At 35.6% G+C, this 19,041-nt stretch overlaps 1 protein-coding gene across 1 annotated transcript in view; it reads left to right on the top strand.

Annotated features, from left to right (window-relative positions):
- Window positions 1-1,067: 1,067 nt before the first annotated feature.
- sosie overlaps window positions 1,068-19,041 on the top strand; it is a 38,404-nt gene continuing 20,430 nt past the window's right edge. Inside the window, exons 1-2 of the mRNA XM_069822980.1 lie at window positions 1,068-1,381; window positions 12,796-12,942. Of these exons, the coding sequence (XP_069679081.1) occupies window positions 1,201-1,381; window positions 12,796-12,942 (328 nt within the window). The 5' untranslated portion in view covers window positions 1,068-1,200. The remainder of the gene's footprint in view (window positions 1,382-12,795; window positions 12,943-19,041) is intronic.

Below are 19,041 nucleotides of genomic sequence, written 5' to 3'. Positions count from 1 at the left end.
GACTTTTTGTTGAAGGCAGAAAGTTAAAGAATTACAGATCGTGACGTAATTGCTTGCATGAGTACCGACCATAAGACAGACGCATGGCGCCGGACGTGGAGGTAGAAAAGCAAAGCACCTTATCATCCACATCACGGCAGGCATTCGGGGGTCCACACCACCAGCCTGCTTTGTTGTCTCTTTTATTACTTCAACTAGTCGTTCTCTTGTGAACCAGGTCGCTCGTCCTTTGATCAAGCGCATTGCAAGGAGTTTCTGGGACATAAAGTATCCGTGCGACAAAACTTTTTTTTAAGACTGTACTGTCTGTATAATTTTGGCAGTTGATAATGTTTACACCCTGTATAAGTCCATTTCACAGTAATCTTGTAACACCAATGAAGAGAATTAAGATCTTTCTGACTGAAGACGAGAAAGAACCGCAGAAAGTAATTCATCATACCAACCCAAAACACAAATAATTCCTCCAACTTCCATCCGAAGAAGTTCCGAGCTGAAACTTTAAGCACGCTGGTACAGAGGGGCATAATTCTACAAACTTAGAATATAAATACGCGCTATCCGTTTAAAACTCCTTTAATGGATAGTTTGCAGGCGAAGATGAATAAAAATATCATAAAAAATTATAAAGGTCGTATCAGGTACCATCAGAGATATTAAAACCACGAAGCAAAATATTTTCTCGGCGACGTAGAAGAAGAACAAAGGAAGAGAATAAAATGGACTTTTTGTTGAAGGCAGAAAGTTGAAGAATTACAGATCGTGACGTAATTGCTTGCATGAGTACCGACCATAAGACAGACGCATGGCGCCGGACGTGGAGGTAGAAAAGCAAAGCACCTTATCATCCACACCACGGCATTCGGGGGTCCACACCGCCAGCCTGCTTTGTTGTCTTGCGCATGCGCATGTCACAAAGGCAGCGCACTTCTCCGACATCGCCCCTACCTCTTCATCACGTTCCACTTCTCCGAACCTCAGAAGTTGACCTCTTGGGGTTTCTGATTTGTTTTGGCGCCCCTTTCCCCTCCCACCGCGCTCAAGTCTGATACAAGTGGTTGCAGAACAGTTGCTCCCTAACCTCCACCCCGTACACTACTACACCTCCCGTCTCTCACCCCCAGATCCATTTTTTTATACGCGGTGTTTGTTACTCTGTTAACGTTGTTGTGTCCACCGTCTTCTGCTGTAGTCGACGCCATGAGTAGCGCGACATCCGTTAGCCTCCTGCACACTGTAGTTATTCCGACGGTCTTCTTCTTGTTCATGGTCTACTACCAGGCGGATTGCATCGGGCTATCTAATCAGAAAACAGCTCGCTTGACTACTTTTGGGAGTTCTAGTACAACTACCAAAAATAACACACATCAAACTGTCCAACGTAAGTCTCAGTGGATATCTGTATTATGTTATGTGTAAAGGAAGAAGACATTGTGAAAATCAGCATTCGACGATACGATGCTTGGGGTACATCAAGCCGGATCTGTCAGGAATTTAATACTTAAGGGGAGAGGATGGTATTTTTTGGTGAAAAATGAGTAAATTAAAAAAAAATTCTTTAAAATACTCCGTAATATGTGTGGAATGCATAGCATAATATTTTGTGGGTATTTGTGCCCTTATCAGATGTTGAGACGTCATTTTTAAACTTCCTGCGTTATGGGTTTTTAAATCACTCGCCCCCCTTTTATTGTTGTTTCCGGTAAACTGAATTTTCAATTTTTTTTTTCTTTAAAATACCCTTTGATATGTGTGGAATGCATTGCATAACATTTCGTGGGTATTTGTGCCCTTATCGGATGTTGAGACGCCATTTTTAAACTTCCTGCGCTATGGATTTTTAAATCTCTCGCCCCCTTTTATCGGTTCACGGTAACTTCATTTCTTTGCTACATTGCCAGACAAAAATGGATATAACTTCTGAACTATTAAAGATACATGCAAGAAATTTAGAACACACATTCTTTAGACTATTAGGAAACTTTTCTCTGTAACAGAATTGTGTTAATTGATTTCATTTCAAAACTACGTCCGTTTGTTTGCAAGAAAGGAAATCAGAAAAGTGTTATTAATTTTAATTGTTTATTTTACAAACGTGGGGACAAATATCAAAATTCTGTTACAGGCAGTTTGTAGAGCATGCTTTTGCAAGTACATTGCAAAAAACTGGATGAATCTATCTTTAAAAATGGTTTAGATATATCGGTTTTAGTAAAATCCTGCATTGGGTATATTTTTTTTCAAATCTGGAACCTCAAATAATTTTTTTTTTTCAAAATATTTATTTTTGGTGATTTTCTACAGCTATGAGCTCTCTACATACAAAAATTAATATTTTACACCAAATAGGAAAAAAGTTAAAAAAAATACCATCCTCTCCCCTTAACTTTTTCTTATTTTTGAAAAGCCAAAATATTAGAAAATTGCCACTTCTAAACTGCATGTAATTTTCACAAGCCATAACGTGCATGCACAATCGAAACCAGTGTTATGTAATGCAGTGTTAAGAATGGTCATGATTATATTTTAAAATCCTTCGTATGCTTCTAACATTCGAGTCGAGGATTATTTACATCTAAAACTGACTGGATGGATGAATGTAGGCTATCCATTTTCGGCGGTGCATTGAAAATGTGTTAAAACAGCCATTGTATTGTTAAACAATTGATCCTTACTCAAAGTACAAGACCAATTCGTAAATAAGACACCTTATAGTTTGTAATTAGAATACCGGGATTCGAACCCCGAAAGCCCTGTGAAATTTGTGTTAAGCTTACATGAGATAGATTTTCTGCAAGTACCGTATTTTGGTTCTTCTAAAGGAGGGAGGGAGCAATGGTGCGTTGTAAGATTGAATTTGTTCTATTGCTTATTTTAAAATAAATTCACGTTTCGAAGAATGGTTCTATCTTCGTCTTCAGGTGAAAAAAGGGTGTGAAGGGATGCCTACTCATTGGGGTCATTACAAACGCCTATTCTACTCGACTGACCGAGTACGCCTACCTTTTCACCGCCCCTTTCTTCATCTGAAGAAGAAGACAGGATCAGTTTTCCAAAAATTGTGAATTCTTTAAAAATAAGCAATGTAAAAAGTCCAACTATTTTGGTGTCCTTGTTAATCCATTCTATCATCACTGCTCTATCACTGAATCGTTTCCGAATGTCTTCAATAGTTTAAAGTGACATTACTTTATTAGATCAGGCATGTTTGTTTACTTCTATGACAATCGTGGCCTAATTCGAAATTATCTAGTGTCAAATATAAATCAACTCGGGAGGAAATTAAACGCAGAATAAATATGGGAAATGATTGTAATTATTCGGCTGAGAAGCTTTTATCATCCAGTTTTCTCTCAAAAAATCTGAAAGTTAGAATTTATAAAACAATTATATTACCGATTGTTCTGTATGGTTGTGAAACTTGGACTGTCACTTTGAGAGAGGAACAGATGTTAAGGATATTTGAGAATAAGGTGATTAGGTAAATATTTGGGGCTAAGGGGGATGAAGTTACAAGAAAATGGAGAAAGTTACACAACGCAGAACTGCATGCATTTTATTCTTTACCTGGCATAATTAGAAACATTAAATCCAGACGTTTGAGATGGGCACGGCATGTAGCACGTATGGGCGAATCCAGGAATGCATATAGAGTGTTAGTCGGGAGGCCGTACGAAAAAAAAGACCTTCGGGGAGGTCGAGACGTAGATTGGAGGATAATATTAAAATAGATTTGAGGGAGGTGGGATACGATGGTAGGGACTGGATTAATCTTGCTCAGGATAGGGACCGATGGCGGGCTAATGTGAGGGCGGCAATGAACCTCCGGGTTCCTTAAAAGCCATAAGTAAGTAACTATCCCAGTGTCAAAGTACGGGCACAACCGAAAAACCACAAAAGAAAAAAATCTGATACTAAAAGTATTTTTCACTAATCTACCATTTCGTTGTAGGATCATATGTTTATTAATACAATAGTTTCCTACTATTGCATTTCATAGATATGTAGATTCCTTAATTTTCTTGTTACTACATATTATTATCTTCTTTTCTCTTAGAACTAATTAACACTGCAATAAAGAGAAGAAACAAATTTACAAAATCTGTCTCCAGAAAAATTACAGATATATTAAAAGTATTAAATTTATGTTCATTAAGTTGGTACTTCATATTATGCAGTCCTTGGCCTTAAATAATTCAGTGGAACTAGTCGAGATTACTTATTTTCCAGCTGTGTCAAACTGGTTGACCGCAAGTGGTAAACGACAGCTGTAAATAAGTTCAAACGCGGTATTTTTATTACTTCTCTAAATCATTACCAAAGTGTATTATTATATTCCCAAGTTATTATTTATATCAGTGACGAAAATCTCGAAATGCGAAAAATGTTTAAATCGCTATAAATTTATACGGAAGTAAAAGATGTATCTGAACAACAAATAATTATATGCATATATATATATATATATATATATATATATATAGCATTGTTTCTATAGTCTCTGAAGAAGACATTATATTTTATAAAGTGACCTTAGGAGAGCCGTTTTTTATATTTTTATGAACCAAACAACTGACTGTGACATAGCTGTTTATACAGGATCGCATTATGATACGCTAATATACACATTTAAGATCTGGTAAATTGGAACAGATGCATTATAGGGCCCACCCATCACACATTATACGTAAAACAAGATCAGCGGAAGTAATGGTTCGATTAGCGTTTTTAGCATTCGATATTCGATAAGCATTAAATGCTACCAAATTAAAAAATTAAATAAACAAATTTTAATAGTTTGTTACTACTGATGTAATTTTAGTCAGTTTGTATTATATTTTTGGTCCAGGGAAAATATATTTGACTATTACTGCCGTTATTTCCATTTTGAAGTAGGCTACAAGTCAACAATATAAAACTGACTGTTAATTTAGAAGTGACAACATATTTTATGTCGATTATAACAACAATACATACCGATAGTAGCATTCATATCATTCACCCAATAAGGAGATTGGCCCCTACAATGCATCTGTGCCGATTTCGGTCATCTTCATATTTTTCTATTAAGATCCTTCCTTGTTTCCGGTTTCTTCTTATGATATCTTGGTGGTGAGTGCATTTATGATCGGTAGTGCAGTTATTCATAGATTTCAAAAAGGCATATGACTCTGTTAAGAGGGAAGTATTATATGATATTCCTATTGAATTTGGTATTCCCAAGAAACTAGTTCGATTAATTAAAATGTGTCTAAGTGAAACATACAGCAGAGTCCGTATAGGTCAGTTCCTATCTGATGCTTTTCCAATTCACTGCGGGCTAAAGCAGGGAGATGCACTATCACCTTTACTTTTTAACTTCGCTTTAGAATATGCCATTAGGAAAGTTCAGGATAACAGGCAGGGTTTGGAATTGAACGGGTTACATCAGCTTCTTGTCTATGCGGATGACGTGAATATGTTAGGAGAAAATCCACAAACGATTAGGGAAAACACGGAAATTTTACTTAAAGCAAGTAAAGCGATCGGTTTGGAAGTAAATCCCGAAAAGATAAAGTATATGATTATGTCTCGTGACCAGAATATTGTACGAAATGGAAATATAAAAATTGGAGATTTATCCTTCGAAGGGGTGGAAAAATTCAAATATCTTGGAGCAACAGTAACAAATATAAATGACACTCGGGAGGAAATTAAACACAGAATAAATATGGGAAATGCCTGTTATTATTCGGTTGAGAAGCTTTTATCATCTAGTCTGCTGTCAAAAAATCTGAAAGTTAGAATTTATAAAACAGTTATATTACCGGTTGTTCTTTATGGATGTGAAACTTGGACTCTCACTCTGAGAGAGGAACAGATATTAAGGGTGTTTGAGAATAAGGTGCTTAGGAAAATATTTGGCGCTAAGAGGGATGAAGTTACAGGAGAATGGAGAAAGTTACACAACGCAGAACTGCACGCATTGTATCCTTCACCTGACATAATTAGGAACATTAAATCCAGACGTTTGAGATGGGCAGGGCATGTAGCACGTATGGGCGAATCCAGAAATGCATATAGAGTGTTAGTTGGGAGACCGGAGGGAAAAAGACCTTTGGGGAGGCCGAGACGTAGATGGGAGGATAATATTAAAATGGATTTGAGGGAGGTGGGATATGATGATAGAGACTGGATTAATCTTGCACAGGATAGGGACCGATGGCGGGCTTATGTGAGGGCGGCAATGAACCTTCGGGTTCCTTAAAAACCATTTGTAAGTAAGTAAGTGCAGTGTGAAAAAGGTGCACGTTCTGAAATGCAATTTAAGAGTGTGATCCCAAAACGCGTTTAGTACATTTTAGGAAAGGACTGGCTAGTTTTTTTGTCCACCGATCTACGGACTGAGCGAGTTTTCAAGTGACATGCACAATAACACAAACTTTTAGACAGGGATTGGCACTGTTTTGGCAGAAATGATGCTTAAAATATAATGATAGAGATCGTAAACATAATTATATATATATATATATATATATATATATATATATATATATATATAAATCATAAAAATGGCCAAACGGGCAGCGAGTTCTGGGACCACACTCTAATTAACTCATGTTGAAGATATCGTCGGCTTACTTCTAAAACCCTGTAAGTCCAATTTTTTCCGAAAGTCTAACTCTGTGTATATTTTCAAAATGCGCATGCTGATAACATCTAGTAAGTCTGCAAATGCTTCTAGATTTTATAAATAACAAATTAATAACAGTTGTTAGCTTCAGTATAAAAGGAATAAGAAATTATTTCGCTCTGTTGTACAATTTCCTCGAATGCGATTACGGTTACGAGGTTTTAAAAGTCAACCAACGATATGTTGTAGTATGTTTTTGTATGTATGGGTATCAACGGCACAGTTCAAAAGGAAATCAACTCAAAATTTAAAGTTTAGAGAAACCTGCATTTTAAAGCTTTATATTGCTGTGAAAAATCAAAAGATCTTTGAAATTACTCAAATTTCTGTTAACGATGTTTTATATATACTATAAGTATCTAAATAGAGTGTGTTAATTGAATTTTTCACAGCAATATAAAACTTTTAAAGTTCAGATTCCTCAAAACTTCAAATTTTAAGTTGTTTCCCTTTTAACTGGGCTGTCGATATTTCGTACTGTTTTAGTGTATTTCTTTTCTGACTTTTCGGTTCAATATGTAGGATTTACATGTCTGTTTCTATGTTGCTATAGTTGTGGTTGGTGTTGGTGATCCTACATTTTGGACCGAAAAAACAGAAATTAAATATACTAGAACCGTACTAGATATACAGATACACATTCACAACATATCCTCAACACAATTAAATTTCAGAATACATACCCTATCTGACACAACACTGCCGATTATAAACGTATCCAGCACCAAAGTACCATAATAAAAACAGAAACAATCAAGAACCGCATTAGAAGATGGCCAAAATCAAGCCGAAACTAATCATTAACAAAGGTAAACTACCAGCGTAGTTTCAATTATCACAGGAAAGTTGCTAACAGATTTACCAAATATTTAGTAATAAAAGTCTAGTGAAATCTAGAAGTTTACACATAGTATTAAAAATAGATTTTTTTTAGATTAAAATATACAAATAAATTAAACTATTGTGATACAAATGTACCGTAGTTTCCCCTAACTATGGTCCACACTAGTCACATTTTTCTTTGTATATTCAATATTATTCATCCAGATTAAGTGAAATTTTGGCTTCGGACTCTTGTAAGTGTATATTAAATAAATATTGACATACGTGTTTGAAATTATTTACTTACAAGTGTTAAAAAATAATAAGCATTGGTACATAGTTGTATTCTGAGTTGCCCAACTATGGTCTATGTACACGAGACTTAGAGAAAATACGAGTAAGAATGGAGTTGTTTGGCGATGTGACATGCGTGGCGGGTGTAATGCAACAGTCACGTTATCAGAAGATGGAAGCAGTGTCGTCAAAGAACCGTCTGAACACAAGAATCATTCGGCAGACTGGGGAAGGATTAAGGCAAAGGAATGTGTAGAGAACTTGAAGGCAAGGGAGGGGACTTCCCGAGATCCAACATCTGTCATTACTCAAAATGAGTTACAGCGTATTGCAAGCGAAGCCAATGTGAATCTACCGAAGAAACCATCTATTAAAAAACTGTGCGCCATGCCAGGAAGCTGCATCTACCACCTGAACCGAGAAATATTGACGAACTGAACGTTATAGCCGACAGATACACCAAGACTGTAGAAGGAGAAAGGTGGTTGTTGTATTTTGAACCGGAGGACAACGTGAAAGTTATCATATTTGCCACTAATTCACATTTAAATAAATTGTTACGGTCCCATTTTTGGATAATGGACGATGTGGCAAATTGTCTATTTGTAGAAAATTATCTATTTGTGACAAACTATCTGTGGCGAATTGTCCCATTATCAATTTTCTGTGGCCAATTGTCCGGAACCGCAACCAGAAAACCGCCAGATTTTGGAAGAAAGCAATTCATAAACTTCCAGAGAAATGGCAACGTACTATCGATAAGAATGTTTTATATTGTATAGTTTTGTTTACAAAACCTTTGGTTTGAATGACCTTGTGTTTAACGTTTTGTAAATAAATTCCATATCGTACCCAAGCTTGTTCGGCAACTTCTCTGTCGCAGCGGTAATGCGGGAGTGCGGTGTTTTCAGGCGTTGTTAGTGGTTGGAACGAATTTGTAACACGACCTCAGTAATTTATATTATTCTCATTACTCTAATGCAGATACACTTACTGCTTGTCAGTGCTTTGTCTCAAACTCGTATCTTAATTTCTTATTATCGTTAGTCTATGAAAACCTACATGATTTAAATAAGCAACAAACATTCGACTAAATACAAAAATAATGCACTTGGGCATATGTAGACCTTTTGTATGTACAATGTTTGCTTTATGCATGCCAAATGTGTTTCTGTCTGTGCATACATCACAGCACTATTAGCAGAAAAAAGTAACGTGACTAGAGTTCTCTCTCAAGCAATAAAGTCTGTCCATTAATTACTTATTAAGTTTACAATGTCACTCTAAATCATCCGTATCTTACAACACAAGTTAAACACTATTCTTCTGTTGTCACGGTTACAATAAACAAAGAAATGAAACAAGACTGTCTTTTATTTCCGACTCTTTTTAATATAACTAATGGCTTGTGCAGCAAATATAGCAAACTAAGTTCATTAGACGTTCAAATAAAAATGTTTCAGATTAATTTTCAATTAAGAATACCAGACATTTTGAAAGTTATTTGCTTCCATAATAATGAAACCTCTGAATGGTTTTTTATGCCAAATACTTTTTCTTGAACCTATCCACCTTCAGTTTTTGAATTTCAACGCGAAAACGCAAGGAACAATGTCAGGACGATCAGTGGGTTTCTCATGTGGGAATAAAGCAACAGCTATTTCAGGTCATTGCGGATTGTAGGTGAAAGTTAAAAAAAAAAGTCAGGTTTGCTATGCTTTCGAACAATAGACATAGCATCTTGGTATAGCTGCTGCATGTAGAGCTTGAAATGTAGAGGGTAAAATCATTTTATGCTGTGCTGAAATGATCTGGAGACTACAAAATTTTCTAGGCCTCTTATTTTATCAGTAAGTAATACATTTTGGTCTTTATAATAATAATAATAATAATAATAATAATAATAATAATGATTTATTTTAGCTGGCAGAGTTAAGGCCGTAAGGCCTTCTCTTCCACACAACCAGCAAAAAGTGTATATACATATGCATGAACTTACAAAGAATTCAACAATTTGATTTAGATGAGAGTTACATGTATACAAGAGTTATTTACGAATTAAACAACAAAATACTATGAACTATTAATTAAACACTGAAATAAACTGGGTAGCAGAATTAAACTTTACGCTCTATCGAGCCAATACTGAAGAGAATGACATATAAGTATCTACACGACACCGCCATTAAGTGTATGAAAAAGACTTGATTAATAACTATGAATATATTTCATTTTTAATAACAATATTATTATCTTACGGAAGTTTTGTAGTTTTTTGTATAATAGCCGCCACAATAAATTATAGAAATCAAGAACTAATTTAAGATATTCTCTACATCTACTTATATAATTCTAAAACGTTCACTTTCATATCATCAATATACTTACTTACTTACAAATGGCTTTTAAGGAACCCGAAGGTTCATTTCCGCCCTCACATAAGCCCGCCATCGGTTCCTATCCTGTGCAAGCTTAATCCAGTCTCTATCATCATATCCCTCCTCCCTCAAATCCATTTTAATATTATCCTCCCATCTATGTCTTGGCCTCCCCAAAGGTCTTTTTCCCTCCGGTCTCCCAACTAACACTCTATATGCATTTCTGGATTCGCCCATACGTGCTACACGCCCTGCCCATCGCAAGCGCCTGGATCATATAGCAATATAGCATTAATATGTATAATTAATGAAAAATAGTCACATCATGGCATTAACTATAATAATATTTACTTTCTAATGGTAATAATGTCATCAAACCACCTCAAGTTTTGTATATTTTAGTATCCACTACACAGCTGTACTCAAAAAATTACACTCTGCAGAATCAGACCTGTAAATTATTTTTAGTAAGTCTTGAAGTTTTTAATAATCAATTGAATTTGAACTCTAAATATGTCAGCAATCCTGCATGTCATGGCCTTCGTGTAATAGTCTATTGTTTATTGTAGTGTGTGTTTTGTTTTATTCTGAAATGCAATTAGTTATCAAAACTGACGAAAGATGAATTTTAGAAAATAGAAAAAATATGTAGGAAAATTAAGGCTTCACTGAAAGTTACTATTTTTCTGAAAATCCTTCAAAATGACGGGTCATTCAATAAAATCCGTTCAGCCGTTTTCTCATAATTTCCATTACCAGTTCAAATTAGCTATATATAGATGTTTATTCAGTCATACAAAGACAGCAACATACGGACTTACAATTAGAAACAAACGGTAGATATTAAGAATCGTGTTCATAAATGAGGCTTTGGAAAGCACGAAGTCGCCATTTTCCTATTCATGGTCGACATTTTGTCGAAAGTAAACTTCAATAATGACTTTACTTCGACGTTGCCGAAAATCTAGACTTTGACTTTGACTGACTTTCCGTCGTGGACATAAGGAAAATTGCTAATATTTGGGAAATTGTTTAACTTGCCGAGAAAATTGAGGGCATTCTGGGAAATAATGGAGCTGCCCATGTTCCACTACGTATTATTAGACATGCACAAAACTCTATTGAGTTTTATAGGGATAATGATTTCAAATCAAGATACAGATTTGGTAAACTGATTGTATTAGATATCGTCATGTTTCAGCATGCACTGATTAATAATAATAATAATAATAATAATAATAATAATAATAATAATAATAATAATAATAATAATAGCTTTTATCATCCAGTCTGTTGTCAAAAAATCTGAAAGTTAGAATTTATAAAACAGTTATATTACCGATTGTTCTTTATGGTTGTGGAACTTGGACTCTCACTTTGAGAGAGGAACATAGGTTAAGGGTGTTTGAGGATAAGGTGCTTAGGAAAATATTTGAGGCTAAGAGGGATGAAGTTACAGGAGAATGGAGAAAGTTACACAACACAGAACTGCACGCATTGTATTCTTCACCTGACATAATTAGGAAGGATAAATCCAGACGTTTGAGATAGGCAGGACATGTAGCACGTATGGGCGAATCCAGAAATGCATATAGAGTGTTAGTTGGGAGGCCGTAGGGAAAAATACCTTTAGGGAGGCCGAGACGTAGATGGGAAGATAATATTAAAATGGATTTGAGGGAGGTGGGATATGATGATAGAGAATGGATTAATCTTGCGCAGGATAGGGACCGATGGCGGGCTTATGTGAGGGCGGCAATGAACCTCCGGGTTCCTTAAAGGCCAGTAAGTAAGTAAATAATAATAATAATAATAATAATAATAATAATAATAATAATAATAATGATAATAATAATAATAGTAATAATAATAATAATAATAATAATAATAATAATAATAATAATAATAATAATCTGTTACACCAATAATTCAACTTATTTCATCACAATTTTATGCTACAGGTAAGGATCAATGGCTTAATATTTAAAATGGCAACGAAATGTTTATTTGGTCATTTTTCAGTATTTTATCTTCCTTATTAGCAATCTACCTATTATATGCAACATTTTGCCAGCAATTTTATAAAATTAATAATAAATTTGTTGTACCTTACATTAACTGCTGTTCACTTCCTCAACAAAAATCACTAAAAGTTCAAAGTATGAAAAATTACTTTGCTTGCTATCAGCTGCGTTGCTTACTTTCAACTGAGGTTAGACAAAGAACACGATGCCTCAGAAGCACAAACATTGATTTACCATAGTTGTCGAGAGATGACAAATTATACCGGAAAGTTAACAATGTATCTCTTATTAGGGCCCTGTCTTTTATTTTGGTACTTTACCTTATTAAAAAACACAAATGATAAAATTAATCTCCATAAATACCTGCCCCTGGGTATTCTTAATAAATCTCCTGAGAATAATAATAATGATGATTATTACAACAATAAAAATGATGATGATCACGAGGATGATAAAGAAGGACTGTTATATTATCAGCATTTGCATCATTATTGTTTCACTTAACATAGGCCTTCTTAAAGATTACTAATTCTATCAATCATAGGCTATTTAATATTTAATAACCCATTTCATCTTACGTCAACTGTTTTTGTTTAATTTCCAGCAAAAGCCAGAGCATGTAACGGTAACTCCGACTGCTCAGGGTTCCCGAACTCAACCTGCATGAAGTACCCAGAAGACAGCAAGATGTATTGTCTATGCGGAGACAAGAAACCCCCAATCCGCGGTAGCTGCAGCCATTCCAAACAAGGTAACAACCAAACAACATGAATTTACCTCAATACGAGGCGCATCCAGAGAGTAAGTTTCCCGATTTTTTCCCCTTGAAAGTAAACGTAATTAGCCGTGCCAATTGCGCATGCGTAACAGATCTATGACGTATCAATCATATGCCAGCCGGACAGGTCCCGCCTGGTGCCAGTAGCGTGGCTGCAGTGGTCCGAAATGGAAGCTCTTATTCCTTCTCCCGCCGCCTGCGAGGATCGGTCGGTGATAAAGTTCTTTAATGCACAAAGCATTGCGCCAATTGAAATTCATCGGCAGCTCTGTCAGGTCTATGGGCCGAACATCATGAGTAAGCAGATGGTGCGTCCCTGATGTAGGCAGTTTTCCGAAGGTCGTCAAAGTGTCCATGATGAAGAGCGCAGTGGGCGACCGTCCCTCATCAATGATGATCGTGTTGAGCTGGTGCGGCAGTGCATTATGGAGAACCGCCGCTTCACGATTACGGAGCTGAGCAGCCATTTTCCGCAGATATCGCGATCCTTGTTGCACGAGAGTGTCACTAAGCACCTGCTGTTCAAAAAAGTGTGTGCCAGGTGGGTGCCGAAAAACCTGACACCCGAACACAAAATGCAACGTTTAGGAGCAGCACTGACATTTCTGCAACGGTATCATGATGACGGCGACGAGTTCCTCGACAGGATCGTCACTGGCGATGAAACTTGGATTTCGCACTTCACCCCGGAAACCAAGCAGCAGTCATTGCATTGGCGGCATAGTGGATCTCCGGTCAGGACGAAATTCAAACAGACGCTGTCGGTACGGAAAGTGATGTGCACGGTGTTCTGGGACAGGAAGGGCATTCTGCTCATTGACTTCCTTCCAAGAGGTGAAACAGTGAACGCTGACCGTTACTGTGAAACACTGCAAAAATTGCGACGTGCCATTCAAAACAAGAGGCGTGGAATGGTTACTGCAGGTGTTGTGCTCCTCCATGACAATGCTCGTCCACATACGGCTCGGCGCACAGCAGCTGTTTTGACGGAATTTGGCTGGGAGTTGTTTGATCATCCACCCTACAGTCCAGATCTTGCTCCCAGCGATTTTCACGTTTTCTTGCACCTCAAGAAATTCCTGTCCTCTGGTGAGCGTTTTGGCAACGACGAAGAGCTGAAGACGTCTGTCACACGCTGGTTCCATTCACAGGCGGCAGAGTTCTACGACAGAGGGATACAAAAGCTGATCCCACGACACGACAAGTGTCTCAATTCTGATGGTGGCTATGTTGAAAAATAGCTGAAACATTGCTGTACCTGTTGCCAATAAATGTTTTCCTGAAAGTGTGTGTTCTTTTTTTAAAAAAAACATAGGGAAACTTACTTTCTGGATGCGCCTCGTACACTCAAACTTCTATGACACGATTTTTCGATATCTCGAAATAATTTTAATTTCCTGTCTAACTTATGATATAATATCTCAACTGGGACATACAAATCACAGAAACCTGCAAAAAAAAAAAAGTATATTCTATTATCCACGTGCTAAAAAGTATAAATGTTCAACTTTCCTATTGCTTAAAAAGTCCCTTGTGCAGACGCTTCTATTTCCCTATTTGACTATGCCGATAATTTACTGACTGACCTTTCCAGCGACAACAAAACAAGCTTCTACGTGCTCATAACTTGTGTGTACGTTTTGTGAGCAATGTTCGCAAATATGATCATATTACCCCATCCCTGGAAGCAATAGGTTGGCTTAAACTAGATAAGAAAAGAAATTTACATTCACTTCTCTTTCTCTTCGAAATATTGAACTACCCATTGTTAGTAATTATTTTTATGTGTGAATAGATTAGTAAGTACAGTACTTCACTTTTAATTTGAGGTTTATTAATATTGAGTATTCTGATCTTTTGTAAATTCACGGCATAATTTGTACAAAGCGAGGGACAAACATTCCGTGGACTGGAGATAAATCGACACAGACTTCAGGAATTGACCCACGCGCTTTTTACTGAGAATATATAGCTTTAGAAAATTTCAATCTGTTATTCGTGTCATTTAACAATTTACTCCACACTTAAATGTATGAACTATGTTATCATCATAAAAAACACAAACCCAAAAGAATTCAGAGTTCTTCACTTTTTGTTTTTTCCTCGGGCTGTAATATAGCTTGTTCTGAACTATTTTAATTGGATTTGAATAGTCTCTCCAGTAAGTAATTAATTACCTGTCTGAATTACTCTGCGCCGTGGACTTAGAACCGTTCCTACACAGTGTATAGAAAATAGGAATCAGAAGTCACTTGAATCCCAGGTAATTGTGAATTACAGGAACGTCACTTCTTACCTTTTTTTCAAAATCGCTTAAATAAACTATAAAATGACAGTATTCATTAGTACAAATAGATGTGATCACTTGGAGAGCTGTGGGCCCGCCCAACCCGCCCTACTTATATACGAAAATCATCGTCTGTGAATGAAGAATGCAGCCATATTTCGATAATTTCATAGTGGGTTTCAGTGTCGCCAACATAGTAATAATACTACACACCTAATAAAACCTAACCTAACCTTCCACCTGTAGCAACATTCTTCACGTTTAGTATCATTTCGTTTGCATGTATTGGTAACCCAGCTACTCGTGTCGGGGAGCCATCTAGTGGAAGTAGATCGTACTGCCAGTAATACTCCATCTTGGCGTGCCCAAGCTTCACAATTAATGAATCCCACACACAGACTTAAATACCATAGCTGAAAATGTAATCTTTAATGCTTAAAAGATCTTCTTCTTCTTCTTCCTAGCAGGTTATAGTCTTAAAAGCACTGTTACGGTCTGCAGAAAATTCTCATTCCCAGTGATTTCCTCCCATCTCTGTATGTATGTATGTATGTATGTATGTATATATAGAAAACCTGTGTTACCTCGACCACGGGCTTGTCCAACACAAGTTATAAATTGAAGTACACCGGGGATTGAACCCGGGTCCACAGGATTATAAGTCTAGCGCTCTAGCCACTAGACTACCGCCGTGGCAGCTCATAACTTAAACATTATTATTAACAAACAAATGCCACATAATGAATTACAACAAAAATAAGGTTAGGCCCTAAAATATTGAATTTTTAACGAGTTATACAACAAAATTTTAGAACTGACCAATACAATGTAGGTTCATTATCATCAGTTAGAGCCCGGATGTTCAGGCATTTATGACAGTTAAAATAGGCAGGCAAAAAAGGTAATAAAAACGTAAAAAAGCACAATAATCTTTGAAAAAGTCATAATATATTTTAGCAATAAATTTAAACTATATCAACATAACTCACATATTTACTTCGTAAGTGACACATGTTGACTTATAAAAGACTTTTTTGTGATTAACTGTCTTTTCACAAACCTTACATAACAAAACTGTTCCATCGGTTGAAAACACATGGGCACCAAATTCACTAACGTAAGAATGAAGATTACTTTTCAATGAATTTGATCTTATACCTTCTGTCACCCGACAATAACTGACTGTTCCTCACTCAAATTTCTTTCTCCTACTATAATAAATAAGTGTAGCACAAAATTGTAACTGTAAGATTTGAAAATATAAAAGCAAACAATTGGAAATGCTACGTGGCAACTTCTATGAGAACGGGGTTAATATTTAAAATTATAAAGCTGATTGTTGGTATCGTGAAGACATGACAATATTATATTTGTAACTGTGGATTGTCGATCATTATTCATATTACACCAATAGTATTAAAGCACGATTATTAGCAGATTAAGCAGCGAAATAAAGTACTTTTATTTACAATTGTTAGTCAAGTTAGTCATTGTTTCAAATATTTAAATTTCATACAAATTACATTAGAATCAATTAGAAAATTGCAAGTAAACGAGAAATATTGCTTTAAAATGACAAAAAAGAGATTTAGAGAGGATTTAATTAAATCACCAGCCCTCCAGTGAGAGTGACCACAAGGATCCAGAATACAGAACAGTATGTTTTTTTAAGTCGATCAATTTAAAAAATACTAAATTTTGGATTTGGGATGCGTTTGATGCCAAAATGTCATATTGACAAAATTACCTTTCTTGAAAATATAAATGATATTGAATGATACGTAAAGAGTCCCTAAGAATTTGTAATAAGATGTTTTGTATTTGTAAGGCAAACTAGGCAAAATAAAAATTTGTGCTATCATTTTGATTTACTCCAAATCACATTTATGTCTATGAAAATAATGATTTACTTCCACCCAGTAAGAAAGACATTTTGCCAAACATCCGGGCTCTAAATCAGAAAGGACATGACTAAACGGTTCAAGTCTTGAAACTATTCTAAATAATGATGGTGATGATGATGCCGATTACGTAATTCTTGTACCCTAAAATCACACAGAATATTACATAATTCAAGCATGATTTATTTCGATATCAGAGATTTTTATATCCTTTAAAAAATATCAAGTAATGTAGTGAACACTTCCAAATATGAAAAATGATTTCCGTGCAGAGATGTGCGAGATAAAAGAACTGTATCTTGCACAACCTCTCGGTACATGTCATGATCCCTAGTTAACACGCTCAAGTGAAGATAGGATCAATACAAACTATAATGAAAAACGAAAGTACTGTGGTTCTAAATAGCCCTAGTCACGCAGCATGTAATCACACCTGAGGGATTAACCGATTGAATAGAATTAGATACCTAATAAAAGTTACCCCAAACTTCATTTACCCTTCCGTTATTGAAACATAAATAACTCCATGTTATAAAATATTCCTTTATTTTATTCTTTTTAAGTTGCAACTTATAATATTTCAGAGGATATATTTTAACAACTTCTCTACGAAGTTCATGCTAACGAGTGTGAACCCAAGACAGTTGAAAACTACTACTGCTTAATATAAAATTCAGGAAGTGTAGATTAAAATATCTGCTGCATTCAGTTTAGGAAATTATTATTTTGTGAAATGACAGTTCAACTTCTCGCAGGAAACGGTGAAATATTTCACTGTCTCAGTAAATTTATTATGATTTGTGAGAAAACAACTTCATTTAGGGCCGATTGTATAAACCATTTAATCTTAGATCAGAGGTTAAATTGATCCTCGTTCTAGCTGAACTTGGAATTTTGTGTTGTATAAAGTCTAATCTGAGATTAATTTGTCTTAAACTAAAGTCAACTTTGACTGAAGAAATTTCTCCGATTAAGTTAGATGATCCAAGTTCAGTTATTTCTTTTCTGTTTGAAGTATACGAGTGGCAGATTGTGCAAAAAGAATAACCATTATTATTAATATATATGGAGATACGTTTATATATATATATTTTTTTTTCAATTTCTTTCCTTAATATACAAAAATTCTTATATTTTATAAGGTTTTATCGTGTTCAGCAGTATCAAATAACATTACCTATAATTATATTATGTTTATAACAACCATTAATTATTCATGGATATGATAGGTACATTAATAAATTTTCAATTAACTGTATTACTAAACGAAAATTGTCGTTTTATAAAGCTTTATTATGTTTAGCAGTATCAAACACCATAACATAACAACTTGGAGAACGGTCAACTTTCTTCTTATTGTCCGCCATTATTTACAACGCACAAAACAAACCAGTGTCTCCAACAGAGTGTGCGGAAAGTCGCCAAAAAGTAGTTGGAAAGTCGCTAGATTTCTTATTATCAACAAAGAAAGATTAAATTTTGTCACTATGAGGTGCTAAAAAGGTCGCTAAATCCCTATTTAAGCAATATAAAAGTTAAAAAAAATTGTCGTCGAAAAAGAGTTAAAGTCGCTACATTGGCAACAATGAACAAACCTGTACAACATGGCCCGCGCATCACATACTTAATCTGTTTATGCGATGTTGCCAAGTCCTTTTCACGTAGATTGCATTTGAACCTAGGTAATTTGATCGCAGAAAAGTTTTATACAATAGAAGAAGTATCTGAACTCGGTTCACTTTCCGATCTTCGATCAAAATTGATCTTTAGTCAGGGAGTTTTATACAATTGGGCCTATTAGAGTGACTATTACACTTTTACTACGTCATACTACTTTTGACCAATACAACGGTACGAAAGGACGTCTTTCAACCAATCATGGCT

Source organism: Periplaneta americana, chromosome 4, assembly GCF_040183065.1.
Source record: "Periplaneta americana isolate PAMFEO1 chromosome 4, P.americana_PAMFEO1_priV1, whole genome shotgun sequence".
Classification (NCBI taxonomy): Eukaryota; Metazoa; Arthropoda; class Insecta; order Blattodea; family Blattidae; genus Periplaneta; species Periplaneta americana.
Note: the sequence above shows the minus strand (reverse complement) of the source record. Positions and strands in the feature narration are given on the sequence as shown.